The sequence below is a fragment of the Apodemus sylvaticus genome, chromosome 20 (genome assembly GCF_947179515.1).
Source record: "Apodemus sylvaticus chromosome 20, mApoSyl1.1, whole genome shotgun sequence".
Taxonomy (NCBI): Eukaryota; Metazoa; Chordata; class Mammalia; order Rodentia; family Muridae; genus Apodemus; species Apodemus sylvaticus.
Window position 1 is genome coordinate 62,056,567 of NC_067491.1, and position 22,073 is coordinate 62,078,639.

Consider the following 22,073-nt stretch of genomic DNA (forward strand, 5'->3'; position numbering starts at 1 on the left):
GTCCTGTGGAGGGTGGATGACGCAGTGGTGGAGAATGCTAGGGCTCTGAAGTAGGAAGGTGTTGTGTGGGTGGGGGTGGCATCATCATAGAAGCAGGAGGAATAGGATTGGAGGGTTGCTGAGGGCAAAACAGGAAGGGAGATAATATTTGAAATGTAAACAAATAAAACAAACAATAAAAAATTTTAAAGAAAGAGCATAGACTTAAAGATTTAGTTGCGACTCTGAAGTAATGTAATTGCCACGTAGTTCTCTTGTCTAATTTTTTTCATTACTTAGTTTTGTGAGTGCGCCGTAGAGAAGATGTAAAACCCTCTGATCGACTTGTCCTTCACCTGTCTCATTGGAAATCTCATTGTCTGGGCAAGGACTGCAGTCAAAGCTACAGGTAGGCCTTCCCTCCAGGACAACTTTCCTGAATCCAGGGCTGCAGCTCTCACTGCAGACAGACCAAGGAATCTGAAAAATATTTAATACAAGATACAAAAATGCTTAGCTCCTAATCAGTGCCCAAGTACATATTTTATAATGGAAGGTGTATTAATTAAAATTTATTTTTAAAAACGTACAAACGTGCTATTGAATGAAAAGTAGAAATGAAGTTTGGCCAGCAACAGCCATCGCTTTCCTCCTCCTGAATGTGGACAGAATCTGCCCAGTTTCCTCAAATCACTGCTGTCCTGATTCCCTGCCATGATGAACTTCACCCTCCAGCTCTGATGTTCTGAAGAGAATCCTACTTTCCTCGCATTGGTTTTGTTGCCCCCATTTTTCCAAGATGAGACTTAAAAATAAAAGAACATCCTCTCAGTTTGTTGTGTCTCTGCCAAAGGCTTAAAAGCAAAGGCTACCTGAAAACTGATTGTGACTGCCTTTCTAGTTGTCTTAGTTCCGGTTTCTATTGTGATCAAACAGCATGCCAATAGTAAACTGAGGACAGACATGTTTCTCATCAATGGAAATAAGGACAGGAGTTAAAGCAGAAAACTGGAAAATTAATAGAAATGGAGAACGTGCAGTATTTCTGTTTACTATCCTGCTAATCATGGGTTTCTCACCCATGATTCTTAAACAACTAAGGACCACCTGACACCACTCCATTTTTTATGTGTCATTGTGAGATTATTTTTTCACTAATTGTTTTATTCAATTTCCATACCCTCCCGGTCCACACCCTAACAGTCCTCCCCCTCCCCAACTCTGCTGAGAGGGTGTGGGCCCCCTGGATTTATTGCCACTCTGCCACATCATGTCTCTACAGGATTAACTTCATACTCTCCCACTCTGACTAAGGAAGGTAGCTAAGTTGTGGAGTGAGTCCCACAGATAGCTTAAGGACAGCCCCCACTTCAGCTATTTGGAACTAACATGGAGTTTGAGCTGCACATCTACTACATATTTTGAGGGTGTGGAGACTATGTCTATCTCAGGTATGGCCTTTGATTAGTGGATTATTTTGACAGAGCCCCCAAGGGTTGAGGTTACTAGACTCTTGGTCTTACTGTGGAGGTACTAAACTATTCTGGGCCTCAATCCTTCCATAAGAGACCCTTAGCTCTGTCCAGTGTTAGGCTGTGGATCTCTTCATCTGTGTCAGTCTACTGTTGGGTGAAGCATCTTAGAGGACACTTGTGCTAGGTCTTTTTCTGCAAGCATAAAAGAATATCACTAACTGTTTCAGTGACTGAGTATTGCCCCAGGATGGATCTTAAATTGGGCCAATTATTGGTTGGCCATTCTATCAATCTCTCTTCCATCCTTGCATTTCTTTTAAATAGGACAGATTTGGGGTCAAAATTTTTGTGTCTGTGTTGTTGTCCTTATCCCCCCAAGGCAGGACCAGCATGGCTATAGGAGTTGTTTGTCCTCTTCATGTTACACATCTCCACGGCTATTTTTCTCAGCTATGGTCACCTGAATTTTCTACTGGTACCCTTCCTAAAGCGATGACTCTGACACTTCCTTGTGACTCCCCCAAACCCTATACTGATGGCAGCTACAGATTGCCTTTCATTCTTCTAACTCTCCCAACACCTGATACTGAGACCACCATTCCCTACCACCTTCCCTCGTACACCCAGTTCCTCCCTCACTCTACCCATTATGACTGTTTCAAACCACTTCTAAGAGAGATTCATATATCCTCGCTTCAGTATACTGCTTTGTTTAGCTTCATTGGGTCTGTGGATTGAATCAGGGCTAATATATACTTTATGACTAATGTCCTCTCAAGAGTTTGCAAATACTGTGCATGCCTTTTGGGTCTGGGTTACCTCATTGGGGAGGATATTTTCTAGTTCCATCCATTTTCCTTGAAAATTTATAATGGCCGAGTGTTTTAATAGCTGAATAGTAGACCACTATGTGAATGAACCACATTTTCTGAATCTATTTTTCCATTGAGGCCTATCTGGGTTGTTTCCAGTTTCTGGCTATTATGAACAAGGCTACTATAAAGATAGGAGACCAAGTGTCTTTCTGATATGGTACAGCAGTTTTGGTTATATGCCCAGGAGCAGTATATATACACGTCTTCACGTAGTACTATTTACAGTTTTCTGAGAAAATGCCACATTGTTTTCCTGTGTGATTGTACAAGTTTGCAATCTCACCAGAAACGGAGGAGTCCTGCCCTTTCTCTATATCCTTACTACCATATGCTATCTCTTGAGCTTTTCTTTTTATCTTAGCCATTTTGATTGGTGTAAGATGATTTCTCAGGGTCATTTTCACTTGCATTTCCCTGATGACTAGGGTTGTTGAACATTTCTTAACTGCTTCTAAGACATTCAAGGCTACCCTTTGGGAATTCTCTATTTAGATCTTTACCACATTTTAAAAATTTTGTTATTAGCTTTTCAAATTAAGGAATCTAATTTCTTGAATTACTTATTATTTAGAATATTAGGCTTCTACTGAATGTAATGTTAATGAAGATCTTTTCACAGTCTATCAGCTGCAATTTTTGTCCTATTGATAATGTCCTTTGCCTTATAGAAGTGTTTCAGGTTCAGTTATCAATGGTTTCATGATCCGTCCAGGAAACTGTCTTCTCTGCCAATGGGTTCAAAACTATTTCCCACTTTCTCTTCTATTAGACTCTGTGTATCTTGGTATTATGTTGAGGTTTTTGAAGCACTTGGTCTTGGGTGTCCTCAGAGTGATAAATATTGTTCTATTTGCATTCTTCTACAAGCATATATTCAGTGGGAGAGACATCATTTGTTGAAGATGCTTTCTTTTTTCCATTGTAAGGATTGGCTTCTGTAAAAATCAAGTCTCCGTAAATGTACTACAGGGAACTGATTTCATTCCACCGATCAACTACTTTCATTTTATAGGAAACCATAAAGGTTTTATACCATTGCTCAGTATTACATTTTGAGGGCAAGGATGGTGATTTCTCCAGAAGTTCTTTTATTGTTCAGGTTCATTTAGCTATCCTTGGTTTTTGTTTTTCCATATGAAGTTGAGAATTGCTCTTTGAAGTTCTGTAAATAATTGTCTGAGAATTTTCATAGTAATTACACTGTATCTGTAAATTCCTTTATGAAATTTGTAAAATTTAGGGAACACTCTAAATTTCCAATGTTCACTAGGTTAATCAAATTCATCCATGAGGATGAAAGAGGTTTCCATCTTCTGACATCTTCTTCAGTTTATTTTTCAAGGACTTGAATTTGTTTTCATACATGTCTTTGATTTCCTTGGTTAGAGTTACACCAAAATAGTTTACATTATTTGTGGTTATTATTGGTAAGGGTGTTTTTTCACTAATTTTTTTCTAATCCCATTTTTTAATAAATTAGGGAAATATCTCCCATATTAATGGTCCCTCATACTACCATGTTTTATGATAATACTCGACAGGTTTTCCTTGATGAAAGAAGTTCAGAAATACTATGTATACTAAGATTCCTCTTCTCAGGGAAGTTCAATTTATGTTATTTTGAAAAAAAATTACCTTGGACTCTGGAAGTTAATGTAAACAGCCTGATATCTCTTTTGTTACAATGATGTCAGAAAGTAGTAATTGATAACCTTTCTTTAAAGGTCAAAATGATTAGATAATTTAAAAATGTTTAAAACACTTCCACAAGAATGAGCGATCAGTAAAACTCTTAATAATAATAGTTATGAGTGTATTGATGGGGTAAGTATTAACAACCAAGATTTACTACATCAAGAAGCATATAAGATTTACTTAGAATCACACCTCTGTAAATCCCATGGGCCAGTTAATCATGTAGTCAGATATCATCAGCTGTTCCCCCTTGGAAGCACTAGGAACAAATGTACCCACTTTCACCAATAGTGAAAGACCTGATGGAAAGTCCCAAATGTTGTTAATATCATACTCTGGATCAGCCTTCCTTTTCCAGTCCAGAACCACAGGGTCACCAACAGAGTTTTTGACTTGAATATTCTTCAGAAAAGGGTGAAGCTAAAAGATATGAGAAGTCTTATGATGAAGTTGAAGTTATGGATTTATAATTTAATTATGAATAAGGAGATATTTCCTGACAATAATATATGATGTTAACACTGTTTTAATTAATTATCTATGGGATTGAACACAACAAAAGAAAGCTTAGGAGAAAATAAATATAATTTTTTTCTTAAATGTCAGTTTGCATAGAATATGCCAGGCCAAGAAAAACCAAATGATCAAAGATAATACAGCAAACAAGTCACAACTTTTTATCCGTTTTCAAAAGATTGAAGCTACTTCATTTCTATCACTATTATCTAATAGAATAAAATATAATTCCAAGAATCTCTAAAATGCTACAAAAGACCCTATTACTTTGCCATGGTTTAAAGAAACTATCTTATTACTATTCCAAGTACTACCAAATGTTCAAGGACTATGGAGTGAATGGATCTCAACTTCTTTGAAAAACTAGGTATATCCTTATATTTCCTGACATTTTTACAGCCTCAATGTTTAAGACGACGTTATTTGAGTTTGGTGGATAATCAGGAGTTGGCTGATTTAGAGCACATACTTATTCTAATGGCATACAGGAATTTTGTATATATTTTGTGTAAAATGAACTTGAAAACCTGGATTTTTTTTTCTTTTTTCTTTTTTCTTTTTGTTCTGGTTTATTTGCAAGAATGAGAACATGCATTTCAAACAATCAAATGTTTTATAAACTTAGCAACATAGAATACAATGGCAGTTTTCAAACTAGAAAGCATAGCCTAACATGAATTGGTAGCCATGACTTACATGTATGTTGACTTCTATGAAACCCAGAGGTACACAGTTGTCCTGTATGCTTCACTGACTTAAAGAGTGCTTATTGTTCCTATGAATAAAAAGTCACACAAAATTTCCCTAGATCCAATGACCTAATGCACCAATGTTGCCTGACACATACCTCTCAAGACAGCTTAACATGGTAACTCCATTATAACCACCAGCTTGGCACTTGGATTTGGATTGCAGATGCAGTCACATTGACAACTATGACTACCCATCACAACTAACTGTATGTCATGCTGTGAAACAACAAATTATTCTTATTTATCTAAAGTGGGGTGTCCTCTAAACAACATTTTCATTGCCTTTACCCTCTAATCACCTTTTCTTGGCAATTCCCATTCTACTTTCTAAATCTACTCTAGAATTTGGATCTACATTTCCTTTTTTATAGTTTTTGTATGCTTTCCAATGTAATTATTCAGTTCCATCCTGATTGCAGTTCCTCTTTTTAGACTAATCCATCTCACCACCCAACCTCCATCAACTTCTCTGAGATGGTGGAGCATCCCCCTGGGTATTCCCAACTCTACGGCATGAAGATGCTTCAGGGATCGCACATTAATGAAAGTCTTGGTTTTTCTACTGAGAAATTATCAAGACAAATATATCTGCTATTTCCTTTTTTGTTTGCTTGGGGGTTATGGTTCTTTTTCAAGACAGGGTTTCTCTGTGTAGTCCTAGCTGTCCTGGAACTCACTCTGTAGACCAAGCTGGCCTCGAACTTAGGAATCTGCCTACTTCTGCCTCCCAAGTGCTGGGATTACAGGCGTGTGCCACCATGCCCAGCTATCTCTGCTATTTCTACAAAAAGAAGAATTAGTCTGTTGAACAGAATCTTCTACAGGCCACCCATCATATACATAGACATTGAAGTATATTGATATCTAAGCACTGAAATATGCACTATGTCTTATAGGTTATTGAATGGAAAAATAATATAGCATTACCAGTTTGAGAGCTTTTCAGGCATCTGTGACATGTTGGTGAATTTACAATTCAAAGAAAGGCACATTACCTGCCAGGGGGATAACAGAGTCCTATCAATATTTGCCTGTGGTTGAACTTGTATTTGATCGAGATTCTTCTCATGGAGACTGTGGGCCACTGCATACACAGCATTGTACACATTGTAACTCTCTTCAGTCATGACCATTTCAAAAAGACTCCTTGGCAACAATCCCAAAGATGCATTGGACAGACATTTTTCGATGATTTTAGGTACAGAAGGCAATCTTAAGCAATCGAAAAAAGTCATCCACAAGATAAGAAGAAAAGTATCTTCTGGGTACTTAACAGGATTGGCTTCCTGCATAAATTTTGTAAAACCAACAATCTCCCCATGATGGGGTGAAAAAGTGAGAGCCCCATGGGATAAATGTAACACTGTATATGGATGAATACTTGGGCTAATCCAGTTTTTATTCATAACCCAGATTTTATTCATCGTGTACTTTCTATAGATATTTATTATTACAATTAATAGGAAATCAGTGGGTCCATAAATTACAATCACATCTGCTGATGACTCTAGAGTACACATCTGATCATATCTTAGCGAACGATATGTTGATTCTCCCAGAAACGATACTGTTTCTACAAAAGCTATGCAGGCTTTGTTCTTTTCCATCTCCATTCTAAAATCTGATGCAAACTGAGAACCTTTGTGGTCATCTGTGATGAGCAGTCCCACCCAGGTCCAGCTGAAATGAAGCATCAAAGAGGCAATACCACAGAACAGAGCTGTGTCTTTGGGGGCTACCTGGTACAGAGATGTAAACTGATTTGTGTCAACCATTGCATGATCAAAAGGCCCAACAGTAAGCTGAAAGGAAATCAGTATTTTAAAAAGGAGAACAATAAATGTCATTTAAATAGTCTTAGTCTTAAAAACCCGATTTCAGTTATAAAGTTGATACTCTGCTCAATAGTTCTTAATGTCACATCTCACCTCCTGAGGGTTTCCAGAAAAATTATTAAAAGTATCAAAGTTTTAAATTGCCTTGTGTACTGTTCATCCTTCTTACTCTACATCAAAGGAAACAAAGAACAGACTGTGTCCGTATTTGTCTTTGTATTTGCTCTTTAATGCCAATTAATCAAAATCTCTCCTTTTAATTTTGCAAGCAGCTAATTCTGAGAAAAGAAAGCTGGCTTCCCACCACTCACATCATGTGCACTCACCTGAGGAAATTTGTAACGACCCAACAATGTCCCAATGATTTCAGATGATTTCCATGATATTCCAGTAAGTGTAGCAGCTGATTTCCACTTTTTTCTACAATTGTAATTAGGGATAAATATGCTCAAACCTGTGAGCCAATAGAATACACTCTTCAGAATGTTCCTTTCAGTATCTGGGAGATTATATATCTCAAGTCCCAGAGACGTGTTTGGTAAAACATGAGGGTTCAAGTTGATTTCATTGATGGCAAATAACATGGCCAAAACAAGTTGGTAGTTTCGTATATCCGTCCTGCATAGAAGTATCACAAAATTCATATTGGGAACTCATAACTATTATACCTATAACCTATAAGGCACAGAAGACACCTTAGAAAATATTGACACAACAATCAAAGCAACCACAAAATGAAAAAAAAATTCCTAACTTAAAACATCCTGGGAATCCAAGACACAATGAGAAGACTAAACCTAAGGATAATAGGTATAGAATAGAACAAAGATTCCCGACAGAGAGGGCAAGTAAATACCTTCAATAAAATTATAGAAGAAAACTTCCATAACCTAAAGAAAGAGATGCCCATGAATATATAAGAAGCCTACAGAACTCCAAACAGACTGAACCAGAACATATGTTCCTCCCATTACATAATAGTCAAAACACAAAATGCACAAAACAAAGAATATTAAAAGCAGTAAGTTTAAAAGGTCAGGTAACACATAAAGGCAGACCTATCAGGATTACACCAGACTTCTCAACAGAAACTATGAGAGCTAGAAGATCCTCAGCAGATATCATACAAACCCTAAGAGAAGACGAATGCCAGCCCAGGCTACTAACTTTCTACAAATTCAGCCCTACAAAGGGTAACAGATGGAAAATTCCAACAGGAAGAGGGAAACTACACCCTAGAAACAGAAGAATGTAATCGTCTTTCAAGGAACCCCAAAGAAGATACCCAAAAGAAAAGAACATAATTTCATCTCTAACAACAAAAATAACAGGAAACAACAATCACTATTTCCTAACATCTCTTAATATCAATAGACTCAATTCCCCAATAAAAAGATATAGACTAACAGACTGGATATGTGAACAGGATACAGCATTTTGCTGCATACAGGAAGCGTACCTCACAGACTAAAACAGAAAATACCTTAGGGTAAAGGGCTGGAAAACAATTTTCAAAGCAAATGGTCTCAGGAAAGAAGCTGGAGTAGCGATTCCAATATTGAATAAAATCTACTTACAACCAAAAGTTTTCAAAAAAGATAAGGACACTTCATACTCATCAGATGAAAAATCTGTCAAGGAGAGCTCTCAATTCTGAACATCTGTGCTACAAGTGCAAGGGTACCCACAATCATAATAGAAATTTTTTTAAAGCTCAACGCACACAGTGAACCTCACAATAATAGTGGGGTACTTTAATACTTCAAACTAACCAATGGTCAGATCATGGATACAGAAACTAAAGAGAGAGACACAGTGAAACTAACAGAAGTTATGAAACAAATGGATTTAACTTATAACTACAGATGATTTAACTCTAAAGCAAAATAATAAACCTTCTTCTCACCATGGTACCTTCTCAAAAATCTACCATATAATTTGGACACAAAATCAACATTAACAGATCCAAGAATTTTGAGTTAATCCCATGTATTCTATCAGACCACCACAGAATGAGTCTGATCTTCGATAACTACAAAAACAGGAAAACCATGTACACATGGAAGTTGAACATCTATCTCCTCAATGGTAACTTGGTCAGGGAAGAAATAAAGAAGGAAATGAAAGACTTCTAGAATTCAATGAAAATGAAAGACACATCATACCCAAACTTATGGGGCACAGTGAAAGCTATGCTAAGAGGAAAGCTCATAGCTCTGAGTGCCTCCAAAAAGTAACTGGAGGGAGCATACACTAGCAGATTAACAGCACACCTGAAAGCTCTCTTACAGAAATAAGCAAATACACCAAAGAGGAGTAGACAGCTGGAAATAATCAAACTCGAGGATGAAATCAACCAAGTAGAAACAAAAAGAACTATATAAAGAATCAGCAAAAGCAGTTGCTGTTTCTTTATCAACAAGATAGTGGAAATACTTAGCCAAACTAATTAGACACACAGAGACAGTATCCAAATTAACAATGTCATAAATGAAAAGGGAGACATAGCAACAGAGATGGAGGAATTTAAAGAAATGATCAGGTCCTAATACCATAGCCTATACTCAACAAAACTGGAAGTCCCTTTCTCAGAGGAACCATAGCACCCTCACTTAAGTCCTCCTTCTTCGTGAGCTTCCTGTTCTGGGTGAATTGTAAATTGTTTATTTTGAGCTTTTGGACTAGCATCTGCTTATTAGTGAGTGCATACCATGTGCATTCATTTGTGATTGGTTACCTCACTCAGGATGACACTTTCCATTTTCATCCATTTGCCTAAGAATTTCATGAATTCATTGTTTTTAATAGCTGAATAGTATTCTATTGGGTATATATACCACAGTTTCTGTATCCATAATACTCACAGGAGCAATAAGGGAGGCAATGTGTGGAGCAGAGTCTGAAGTAAAGGCCACCCAGTGACTGCCCTACATGGAGATTCATCCTATAAACAGTCACCAAACACTGATACTATGACAAGAAGCATGTACCAAAAGGAGCATGCCATGGCTGTCTCCAGAGGGGCCCTGCCAGAGCCTTACAAATACAGAGGCAGAAGCGAGCAACCAACTATTGGACTGGGCTTGGGGTCCCCAACGGAGGATATGGAGGGAGGTCCGGAGGACTGAAGGGGCATATAGCCCCATGGGAAGAACAATGACTTCGGACACCCAGACACCCCAAGACTCCCAGGGACTGAACTATCAACAAAGGGGTACACATGCTTCCAGTCAAAAATGTGTCAGAGAACGGCCTTGTTAGGCATCAGTGAGAGGAGTGGTCTTTGGTCATGTAAAGGCTCAATAGAGGCCCCAACAAAGGGAAACGAACAGGGGGAATGTGGGGGGGGAGGTGGGACTGTGTCGGGTAGAGGGGCATATACATGGAGACAGGGGGTGGGAGGAGGGGTAGGGAATCTTTGGGGGGGCGCTTTTGGGAGGGGGTATATTGGGAAAGGTTTTACCATTGGCAATGTAAATGAAGAAGATACTCAATAAAAAAAGAAAGAAAGAAAGAGATGCAGCCATTAAAACTTTGCCAACCAAAAAAATGCACAGGGCTAGAAGATTTGAGGGTAGATTTCTATCAGAATTAAAGACGTCCTAATACCAATAATCCCAAACTCTTTCACAAAATAAAAACAGAAGGAACACTACCCAATACATTTTACAAAGCCTCATTTATTCTTTGTAAAGCCTCATTTACGCTAAACCACACAAAGACCCAACAAAGAAAGAGAACTTCAGAACAGTTAACAATTTCCCTTATGAATATTGCTGTAAAAATATTCAATAGAATTCTAGCAAAATGAATCCAAGAACACATCAAAATGATTATTCACCATGATCAATTGTGCTTCATCTCAGGGTTGCAGAGAGGGTTCAATATATGGAAATCCATCAACTTAATCCATTATATAAACAATGTCAAACAAACAAAAACCCACATGATCTTCTCATTGGATCCTGAAAAACTTTTGAAAAATAAAACACCCCCTCATGCTAAAAGTATAGGAGAGATCCGGAATTCAATTCCATACCTAAACATAATTAAAGAACTATAAAGCACACCAACAGAGTTAGAGAACAGGAGCAATCGGAGAGGGATAGAGGAGCAGGAGGGCAAAAAGGAGGGGCATGAACAGGTAATGGAAGAGACAGGAGAGAAGACAGAAAATAAAACAGAAACAAGTAGCAGTGGAGATGGGGAAATGAGGGCAGCCAGAAGACAGTCCCAGAATCCAGGAAAGTGAGAGGCTCCCAGGATGCAATGGGGATGGCTTTAGTAGTAATATCCAAGAAAGAGATACAAAACCTGTACAGACAACCTCCAGTAGATCGTCATGACCCCCAGTTGAATCATGATGCCACCCATGTAATTCGAAACTTTAAATCCAGAAATATTCCTGTCCAAAGGAAAGAGAGAGACAAAAATGGATGAGAGACTGAAGGAAAAGCCATCTAGAGGCCACCCCAACTAGGAATTCATCCTACCTGTAGAACCAAACCCCCACAATATTGTCCATGTCAAGGGCTTGCTGGAAGGAGCCTGGTATGACTGTTCTCTGAGAGGTTATGCCAGAAACTGATTATTACTAATGGAGAAACTAACACGCAACTACTGGACTGAACACAGGGACCCCAATAGAAGAGAAGGGGAAGAACTGTAGGAGCTGAAGGGGATTGCAACCCCATATGAAGAGCAACATCAAGTAACTGGACCATCCAGGCCTCCCAGGGACTAAACAAGCAACCAAAGATTGTACATGAACCAAGACATGATTCCAGATACATATGGAGAAGAGGATGGCCTTCTCTGACATCAAGGAAGGGGAAGGAGGCATGATTCTCTGTGTAAAGGGATGCTAGACTGGTGAGGCTGAAGGAGGTGAGTGGGTGGAGGAGCACCCTCTTAGAGGTAAAGATTAGGGGGTGAGGGCTAATGTGATGGGGGGCTTTGTGGAAGTGGAACTGGGAAGGGAATTCTGATTTTAAATATAAACAAAAATGATAAATAGTGTATTTGTATAAGAAAAAAGAAGACAGCATAGATAAAATAGATACATCTTTCAAATAAAATGTTAAATTTAAAAACATTCCAGACCCAAAACATCCAGAAAAATCTTGGACAATATAAAAAACAAAATTTAAACAAATTGGAAAGGAAGAAGTCAAAGGAAGAAGTCAAACTATCATTATTTGCAGATGACATGATAGTCTACCTAAGTGACCTAAAAAACTCCACTAGAGAACTCCTACAGCTGATAAGCAACTTCAGCAAAGTGGCAGGTTATAAAATCAACTCAAGCAAATCAGTAGCCTTCCTATACTCAAAGGATAAGCAGGCTGAGAAAGAAATTAGGGAAATGACCCCCTTCACAATAGCCACTAATAGTATAAAGTATCTTGGGGTGAATTTTACCAAACATGTGAAAGATCTGTATGACAAGAACTTCAAGACTCTGAAGAAGGAAATGGAAGGAGACCTCAAAAAATGGGAAAACCTCCCATGCTCATGGATCAGTAGAATTAATATAGTTAAAATGGCCATTTTGCCAAAAGCAATATACAGATTCAATGCAATACCCATCAAAATCCCAACTCAGTTCTTCACAGAGTTAGAAAGAGCAATTATCAAATTCATCTGGAATAACAAAAAACCCAGGATGGCTAAAACTATTCTCAGCAACAAAAGAAATTCTGGGGGAATCAGTATCTCTTACCTCAAGCAATACTACAGAGCAATAGTGTTAAAAAATGCATGGTATTGGTACAGTGACAGGCAGGAGGATCAATGGAACAGGATTGAAGATCCAGAAATGAACCCACACATCTATGGCCACTTGATCCTCGACAAAGAGGCTGAGAACATCCAATGGACAAAAGATAGCCTTTTCAACAAATGGTGCTGGTTCAACTGGAGGTCAGCATGCAGAAGAATGCAAATTGATCCATCCTTGTCTCCTTGTACTAAGCTCAAATCCAAATGGATCAAGGACCTCCACATAAAGCCAGACTCTCTGAAGTTAATAGAAAAGAAACTGGGGAAGACGAGGACATCGGTACAGGGATAAAGTTTCTTAACAGAACACCAATAGAGTATGCTCTAAGATGAAGAATTGACAAATGGGACCTCATAAAATTACAAAGTTTCTGTAAGGCAAAGGACACCATCAAGAGGACAAATCGGCAACCAACAAATTGGGAGAAGATCTTCACCAATCCTACATCAGATAGAGGGCTAATATCCAATATATATAAAGAACTCAAGAAGTTAGACTCCAGAAAACCAAACAACCCTATTAAAAAATGGGGTACAGACTTAAACAAAGAATTCTCACCTGAAGAACATCGGATGGCGGAGAAACATCTTAAAAAATGCTCAACTTCATTGGTCATTAGGGAAATGCAAATCAAAAAAACCCTGAGATTTCACCTTACACCAGTCAGAATGGCTAAGATTAAAAATTCCTGAGATAGCAGGTGTTGGAGAGGGTGTGGAGAAAGAGGAACACTCCTCCACTGCTGGTGGGGTTGCAAATTGGTACAACCACTCTGGAAATCAGTCTGGCAGTTCCTCCGAAAACTGGGCACCTCACTTCCAGAAGATCCTGCTATACCACTCCTGGGCATATACCCAGAGGACTCCCCACCATGTAATAAGGATACATGCTCTACTATGTTCATAGCAGCCCTATTTATAATTGCCAGGTGCTGGAAGGAACCCAGGTATCCCTCAACAGAAGAGTGGATGCAAAAAATGTGGTATATCTACACAATGGAGTACCATTCAGCCATTAGAAACAATGAATTCATGAAATTCTTAGGCAAATGGATGGAAGATTACTTAGTAGAGAACATCATACTAAGTGAGGCAACCCAGACTCAAAAGATGAATCCTGGTATGCACTCACTAATAAGTGGATATTAACCTAGAAACCTGGATTACCCAAAACATAATCTACACATCAAATGAGGTACAAGAAGAAAGGAAGAATGGCCCCTTGTTCTGGAAAGACTCAATGAAGCAGTATTCAGCAAAACCAGAACTGGGAAGTGGGAAGGGGTGGGTGGGAGGACAGAGGGAGAGAAGGGGGCTTACGGGACTTTTTGGGAGTGGGGCGGCTAGGAAAGGGGAAATCATTTGAAATGTAAATAAAAAATATACCGAATAAAGAAAAAAGATAAATAGTTTTCTACTGATCTGTGGTATAAGGGACATACACTTAAGAAAGCCAGTTTACACCAAGCTTAAATCCAAGAAAGCAATTCTTCAAACATCAGGAACAAGACAAAGCTGTCCACTATCTCCAGAACTATTTAATATAGTACTTGACATTGTAGATTGAACAATAAAACAGAAAAGGAGTTTATGGGAATTCAAGTTGAAAAGGAAGCTATCAAAATATCACTATTCACAGATGATATGATAATATAAATAAGTGAGTCCAAAGTCACATATACTAAACTAACTAAAAATTATCAATAACCATCCTACATGGAATCAATAAGGAGACCAAGGAAGAAATTGCTAGTGAACCACACTTTACAATAGCCACAATTTATATAAAAATATTGTGGTGCCAAACACCAAGCAAGTTAAAAACATGTATAGTCGGAAATCCATCAATACAATCCACTACATAAACAAACTCAAAGAACAAAACCACATGGTCATTTCATTGGATGCTGAAAAAGCATTTGACAAAATTCAGCATCCTTTCATGCTTAAAGTCTTGGAGAGAACAGGAATTCAAGGCCCATACCTAAACATAGTAAAAGCAATATACAGCAAACCGGTAGCCAGCATCAAACTAAATGGAGAGAAACTTGAAGCAATCCCACTGAAATCAGGGACCAGACAAGGCTGCCCCCTTTCTCCTTATCTTTTCAATATTGTACTTGAGGTACTAGCTTGGGCAATTCGACAACATAAGGAGGTCAAAGGGATACAAATTGGAAAGGAAGAAGTCAAACTATCATTATTTGCAGACGACATTATAGTTTACCTAAGTGACCCAAAAAACTCCACTAGAGAGATCCTACAGCTGATAAACAACTTCAGCAAAGTGGCAGGTTATAAAATCAACTCAAGCAAATCAGTGGCCTTCCTATACTCAAAGGATAAGCAGGCTGAGAAAGAAATTAGGGAAATGACCCCCTTCACAATAGCCACAAACAGTATAAAGTATCTTGGGGTGACTCTTACCAAACATGTGAAAGATCTGTATGACAAGAACTTCAAGACTCTGAAGAAGGAAATGGAAGAAGACCTCAAAAAATGGGAAAACCTCCCATGCTCATGGATGGGTAGAATCAATATAGTTAAAATGGCCATTTTGCCAAAAGCAATATACAGATTCAATGCAATACCCATCAAAATCCCAACTCAATTCTTCACAGAGTTAGAAAGAGCAATTATCAAATTCATCTGGAACAACAAAAACCCAGGATAGCTAAAACTAATCTCAGCAACAAAATAAAATCTGGGGGAATCAGTATCCCTGACCTCAAGCAATACTACAGAGCAATAGTGTTAAAAACTGCATGGTATTGGTACTGTGACAGGCAGGAGGATCAATGGAACAGGATTGAAGATCCAGAAATGAACCCACACAGCTATGGCCACTTGATCCTCGACAAAGAGGCTGAGAACATCCAATGGACAAAAGATAGCCTTTTCAACAAATGGTGCTGGTTCAACTGGAGGTCAGCATGCAGAAGAATGCGAATTGATCCATCCTTGTCTCCTTGTACTAAGCTCAAATCCAAATGGATCAAGGACCTCCACATAAAGCCAGACACTCTGAAGCTAATAGAAAAGAAACTGGGGAAGACCCTTGAGGACATCGGTACAGGGAGAAAGTTTCTGAACAGAACACCAATAGCGTATGCTCTAAGAGCAAGAATTGACAAATGGGACCTCATAAAATTACAAAGTTTCTGTAAGGCAAAGGACACCATCAAGAGGACAAATCGGCAACCAACAAATTGGGAAAAGATCTTCACCAATCCTATATCAGATAGAGGGCTAATATCCAATATATATAAAGAACTCAAGAAGTTAGACTCTAGAAAACCAAACAACCCTATTAAAAAATGGGGTACAGAGTTAAACAAAGAATTCTCACCTGAAGAACTTCGGATGGCGGAGAAGCATCTTAAAAAATGCTCAACTTCATTAGTCATTAGGGAAATGCAAATCAAAACAACGCTAAGATTTCATCTTACACCAGTCAGAATGGCTAAGATTAAAAATTCAGGAGACAGCAGGTGTTGGAGAGGGTGTGGAGAAAGAGGAACACTCCTCCACTGCTGGTGCGGTTGCAAATTGGTACAACCACTCTGGAAATCAGTCTGGCGGTTCCTCCGAAAACTGGGCACCTCACTTCCAGAAGATCCTGCTATACCACTCCTGGGCATATACCCAGAGGACTCCCCACCATGTAATAAGGATACATGTTCTACTATGTTCATAGCAGCCCTATTTATAATTGCCAGATGCTGGAAAGAACCCAGGTATCCCTCAACAGAAGAGTGGATGCAAAAAATGTGGTATATCTACACAATGGAGTACTATTCAGCCATTAGAAACAATGAATTCATGAAATTCTTAGGCAAATGGATGGAGCTAGAGAACATCATACTAAGTGAGGTAACCCAGACTCAAAAGGTGAATCATGGTATGCACTCACTAATAAGTGGTTATTAACCTAGAAAACTGGAATACCCAAAACATAATCCACACATCAAATGAGATACAAGAAGAAAGCAGGAGTGGTCCCTGGTTCTGGAAAGACTCAGTGAAACAGTATTTGGCAAAACCAGAACGGGGAACTGGGAAGGGGTGGGAGTAAGGACAGGGGAAGAGAAGGGGGCTTACGGGACTTTCGGGGAGTGGGGGGAGGCTAGAAAAGGGGAAATCATTTGAAATGTAAATAAATTATATCGAATAAAAAAATGAAAATAAAAATAGAAAGTGGAAAAAAAATTAAAAAAAAAAAAAAAAGAAGAGTGGATGCAAAAAATGTGGTATATCTTCACAATGGAGTACTATTCAGCCATTAGAAACAATGAATTCATGAAATTCTTAGGCAAATGGATGGAGCTAGAGAACATCATACTAAGTGAGGTAACCCAGACTCAAAAGGTGAATCATGGTATGCACTCACTAATAAGTGGTTATTAACCTAGAAAACTGGAATACCCAAAACATAATCCACACATCAAATGAGGTACAAGAAGAAAGGAGGAGTGGCCCCTGGTTCTGGAAGACTCAGTGAAACAGTGTTTGGCAAAACCAGAATGGGGAAGTGGGAAGGGGCGGGTGGGAGGATAGGGGAAGAGAAGGGGGCTTACGGGACTTTCGGGGAGTGGGGTGGCTAGAAAAGGGGAAATCATTTGAAATGTAAATAAAATATATCGAATAAAAAAATTGGAATTAAAAAAAAAAGAAAATGTGCATATATATATCGTAAACCTAAAAAAAACCATGTATAATAAAAAGGTTCAGTCACTGAAAATAAATTGAAGATGTCAGAAGAAAGAAAGATCTCAAGAGCTGATGTAATAGTAGGATCAACATAATGAAAATGGCCTTCTAATCAAAAGAAATCTCCTGTTTCAACTTAATCATTATCAAAATTACAACAGAATACTTTTCAAAACTTAAAAGAATATGTAACTTCATACGTAGAAATAAAATGCCACTATAGATGAAACAATTATGTACAATAAAGAAAATCCCAAGGTATTACTTTCCCTGATTTCAAACTGTGCTACAGAGCAATAGTAATAAAACCATCATTGTTTTAGCTTAAAACAAACAGGTTTATTAATAGAATTAAACGAAAAACCCTAATTGGAATCCATACACCTATGGACACTTGATCTCAGATAAAAATCCAAAAATTGTACAATTGTAAATAAGAAAGTATTTTCCATGAATTGTTGTGGTCTCACTAGATGCCAATGATTATAGAATGCAAATAGATGCACATCTAGCTTTTTGCACAAACCTAAATTCCAAATAGATCAAAGATATTAACATTAGACCAGAAATACTGAATATAATCCTAGAGAAATTAGGGCAAACCATTGAATGCATTGAAGAGGAAAGACTTTCTGAACAGAACACCAATCATGCAGTTACTGTACATTATCGCAGCTAATAAAATGATAATAAAAATGGTTTGTTAAGGCCAAGGAAAGACCAGTTGTTCAAAACAGCAGTCTTCAGAATGCAGAAAGATTTTCACCAATTCCACTTCTTGCAGATAGCTATTATCCAAAATATTTAGAGTACTTAAGAGACTAGAAAACAACAAATCAAATATTTCAATTAAAATGCAGTACAGACCTAAACAGAATTTTCAACAGAAAATTCTTAAGTGTCTGGGAAACATTTAAATAAATGTTCAAAATTCAACAGAAAAATGTAAATCAAAATGATTCCGTGATTTCATCTTACACATGTCTGCTTGGCTAAGATCAGAAACAAAAGTGACAGTTGACACTGGTGAGGACCTCAAGGAAAGGGGGTGCTTGCTCCTCCATTCATGGCAAACTTTTACAGAGACCTTGTTCATCAGCAACTCAATAGCCTGCCATACCACTGCTGAGCTTACATCAAAATATTCTACTGTTGTGCCCAAGGACATTTGCTCAACCATGTTCTTTGCAACTTACTGAATAACAGCCAGAAACCAGAAGCAATCTAGATATCCCTCAGTCAAAGAATAGACAAAAAATGTGTTAAGTTTACATACTGCCATAGTACTCAACTTTTTAATAGGGCATCATGGAATTTGGAACTAGAAAAATTTATCCAGAGCAAGCTTACCCAGACCCAGGAAGATGAACATGGCATGTTCTCACTGACAAGTGGATTAGCTCTGAGGTACAGATTTTGAGACAGTGAGTTAGAAATAGGGCTTAAGGGACAATGCAAGAATATTCACAATGTAACAAATATTAGTGTCATGTGTGGATAAAGAACTTGTTCTTTGCCAGGCAGTGATTGCACACACATGTAATCCCAGCACTCTGGGAGGCAGACGCAGGCAGATTTCTGAGTTCGACACCAGCCTGGTCTACTGAGTGAGTTCCAGGACAGCCAGGGCTATACAGAGAAGCCCTGTCTCCAAAAATTCAAAATAAATAAAAAAAAAAGATCTTATTCTTTTGTTTATTACCATATACTTTCACTTCCATAGTACTATTGTCATGTTATTTTGTTAATTTAAATCACCTTACACCAAAAATTCTACGGTTAAATGATTAGGATGTTCTGGGTGGTTTGATATCCACCAAATATCCTTGTAACTGAAGGCATCACTAGCAATAATTTGCTGAAAAAAGTTATAGTTTTATAAACACCAGTATATAAAATGGATCAAACATGCAGACTTCATTTTATTGGGAAACACTTCAGCTTGGGGTTTTCATGCTTGCCTGCTTTTATGATTCCAAAATATTTTTTCATTAAAAAAATACCTTCCACTAAACTATTGCAAAATGGATTAATAATAAAAAATCAGAAAATGAGTTCAATTACACACACGTATATTGAAACTCCAGTGTTAAGGTTCATAATTCTAGCCACTCTAAAGCACATGATCATTGTGTTCATTGTGACCCTGACGCTTGCACTTGTGCACATAGAAATGGAAAAGGAAGAATGTCAGAAAGATCCTTTTTCAAAATGACTGTGCACCGCATCACTCTATTATAAAAGATTTAATCAGAAGCATGAATGAAATTTAATAGATCTTACTCTATATTTACTTTATATGAATACTTTATATTCAGATACCCTTTCTTGTAGAAAAGTAGATATTTTAAAATTAAATTAAATAAGGCGAATATAAATATATTTAATACTTCCTAAATTCTGTTGTCTTATTTCATATCCTGTTAAATCATCTGACAAGTCATTTTCCACTTGTTAGTATTTGATGAGCTGGTCAACTGCAAATGTGCTTTTGCAGTGAGATTGCTCCCACTACACTCTCTTGGACAGAAATGGGGCATAGTGCAAAGTGTTTCCTGACGTGGTGTAACTGCACAACAGTGTAAAAGATTTATCAAGTGCATCAATGGTTCTTACAAAGTTAAAAAAGATATATACCTGGGGCATTTAGAGAGCCACATGAAATATTTCAGCTAGTTGTGAACTTTTGCATTACTCTGATCATCTTTAATATTAAAATTTATTTCAAAATATGAAAAGATGTCTTCTTCACCTAATGATGTTTTATTTCTGAATCATTTCCCTTCTACACTGCCTTGACCTAACAATTTATCACCATACCAATTTGCTAGCAAAGTGTTAGCAATGTTTCTACTTAGACTAAATCCACTTAGACATTCAGCAATTTTCCAGCAACTAACCAGAAGCAGGACATTCATTGCACAGTTTTCCTTCCCCAGGTTGAATTCAGAGTTGAGTGTGTACTTTGTTTCTCTATTTCAGCTCTTTAGTTTATATATACCCTGATAGAAATTTCAGCATGCTGCAATATACACTTTATTTCCTTGAAAAATTATTGTACATTGCTATTTATGTCTGAGATTACCAAGGAAGTTGAAGCAAACTTTTTCTAGATCTGCTGTTCCTGCAGATTTTAGACTGCCTAGGAAAGGGCCTTTAGTGACATAATCTCAGAATATTACTGTATGAATAAATTCATGAAATCAAGTATTGCATAGTGGAAATTTATAAATTAAATAGGTTGTAATGGATAAAAATCTGAAATCATATGAATTAAAAAATATTAGCTTTCAATACTCTGCAAAATGTTAAGGATAGAAAATAAAAGTAAAGAGATAAATTTCTAATTCTGCCATCACTGCATTCAAATCTGTGTCAGCTGACACAAGCAACACTGATCACTCTAGAACCTGAGGAGGTATTACAATGTCACAGATTTCAATGGTATTACCTGCTCTAATACAATCACAAATGAAACTCCCCAATTCTCTGAATTGTTGTGTCAGGCTACTGCCAATATCCCTTGTAGGACATGATGGCATGATATGTCTTCACAGTCTGAGGAATTACAGACAGCATGGTGAAAGGTGATAAAACTGCAATGACCAAATATGAAACACAAAACTCTGTAATGACATATTTCTCTTCTCACTTGAGAGGACATAAGGAGTCACCAAGAAAAGAAAATTAAACAGAGGATCTTGGAAGGGAATATATGAAGGAAACCTCATGAGATGAAATTTTTGGAATAAGGTTCAAATCCACACTTAAAGTAGGACAAATGAATATTTAAAAATGAGTTGATACAAATCACTTACCATAAATCATTAGATCTGCCCAAAGGTAATGTTTTCCAATCTATTTTTAAACTTGAAGCAGAGTCACTTAAGAGAGGAAAAAATGCACCAATGACCACAGAACCATCATAGTGTAGTATGTATTCTGATTCTGTTAGGCTGGAAAGGGCTGCAATGATCCAGATGGGTGTTCGCATCTGTAAAAACCAGAAGATAAAAAGCCAAGAGAAGGGCATATTAAGAAATGTTTCTGCCAAGATCTGAGTCGTGGGATGGTACAACCTATGGGGTGTTACATATATATATTCAGTGCTCATATGTGTTTGCATGTGCGTGCCTGTGTGTGTGTGAGTGTGCTTGCACTGTTGTTGTTGACATGATGACAGAATATTTCACTTTAATCAGCCAGAGATATGTGCAAGGATCCTTCCATTCACCCTTTGAGAGTTCTATGGCACTTTATCCTTCAGGCTATTCATATGAGTCACCTCACTCAGTGACAAACAGGTTACAGCATCAAAGGACATACTTTCATTTCCACTAGGAATAACAATAATGACTCCAAGACTGAAACACCCCAGTGTTGCTTTCGACCTCTGTGTTTATGGCCTAAAATGTTTACCAAGAAAGAATTTATTCAAGAGCCCTTCAAGATAAT

The 22,073-nt window shown here is 37.7% G+C and overlaps 1 protein-coding gene across 1 annotated transcript in view; it reads right to left on the reverse strand.

Annotated features, from left to right (window-relative positions):
- LOC127670979 (vomeronasal type-2 receptor 116-like) overlaps positions 1 to 21,651 on the reverse strand; it is a 47,148-nt gene extending 25,497 nt beyond the window's left edge. Inside the window, exons 1-5 of the mRNA XM_052165605.1 lie at positions 21,437 to 21,651; positions 7,454 to 7,745; positions 6,288 to 7,094; positions 4,217 to 4,444; positions 336 to 459 (exon numbers count right to left, since the gene is read on the reverse strand). Of these exons, the coding sequence (XP_052021565.1) occupies positions 336 to 459; positions 4,217 to 4,444; positions 6,288 to 7,094; positions 7,454 to 7,745; positions 21,437 to 21,651 (1,666 nt within the window). The remainder of the gene's footprint in view (positions 1 to 335; positions 460 to 4,216; positions 4,445 to 6,287; positions 7,095 to 7,453; positions 7,746 to 21,436) is intronic.
- Between the last annotated feature and the right edge of the window lie 422 nt (positions 21,652 to 22,073).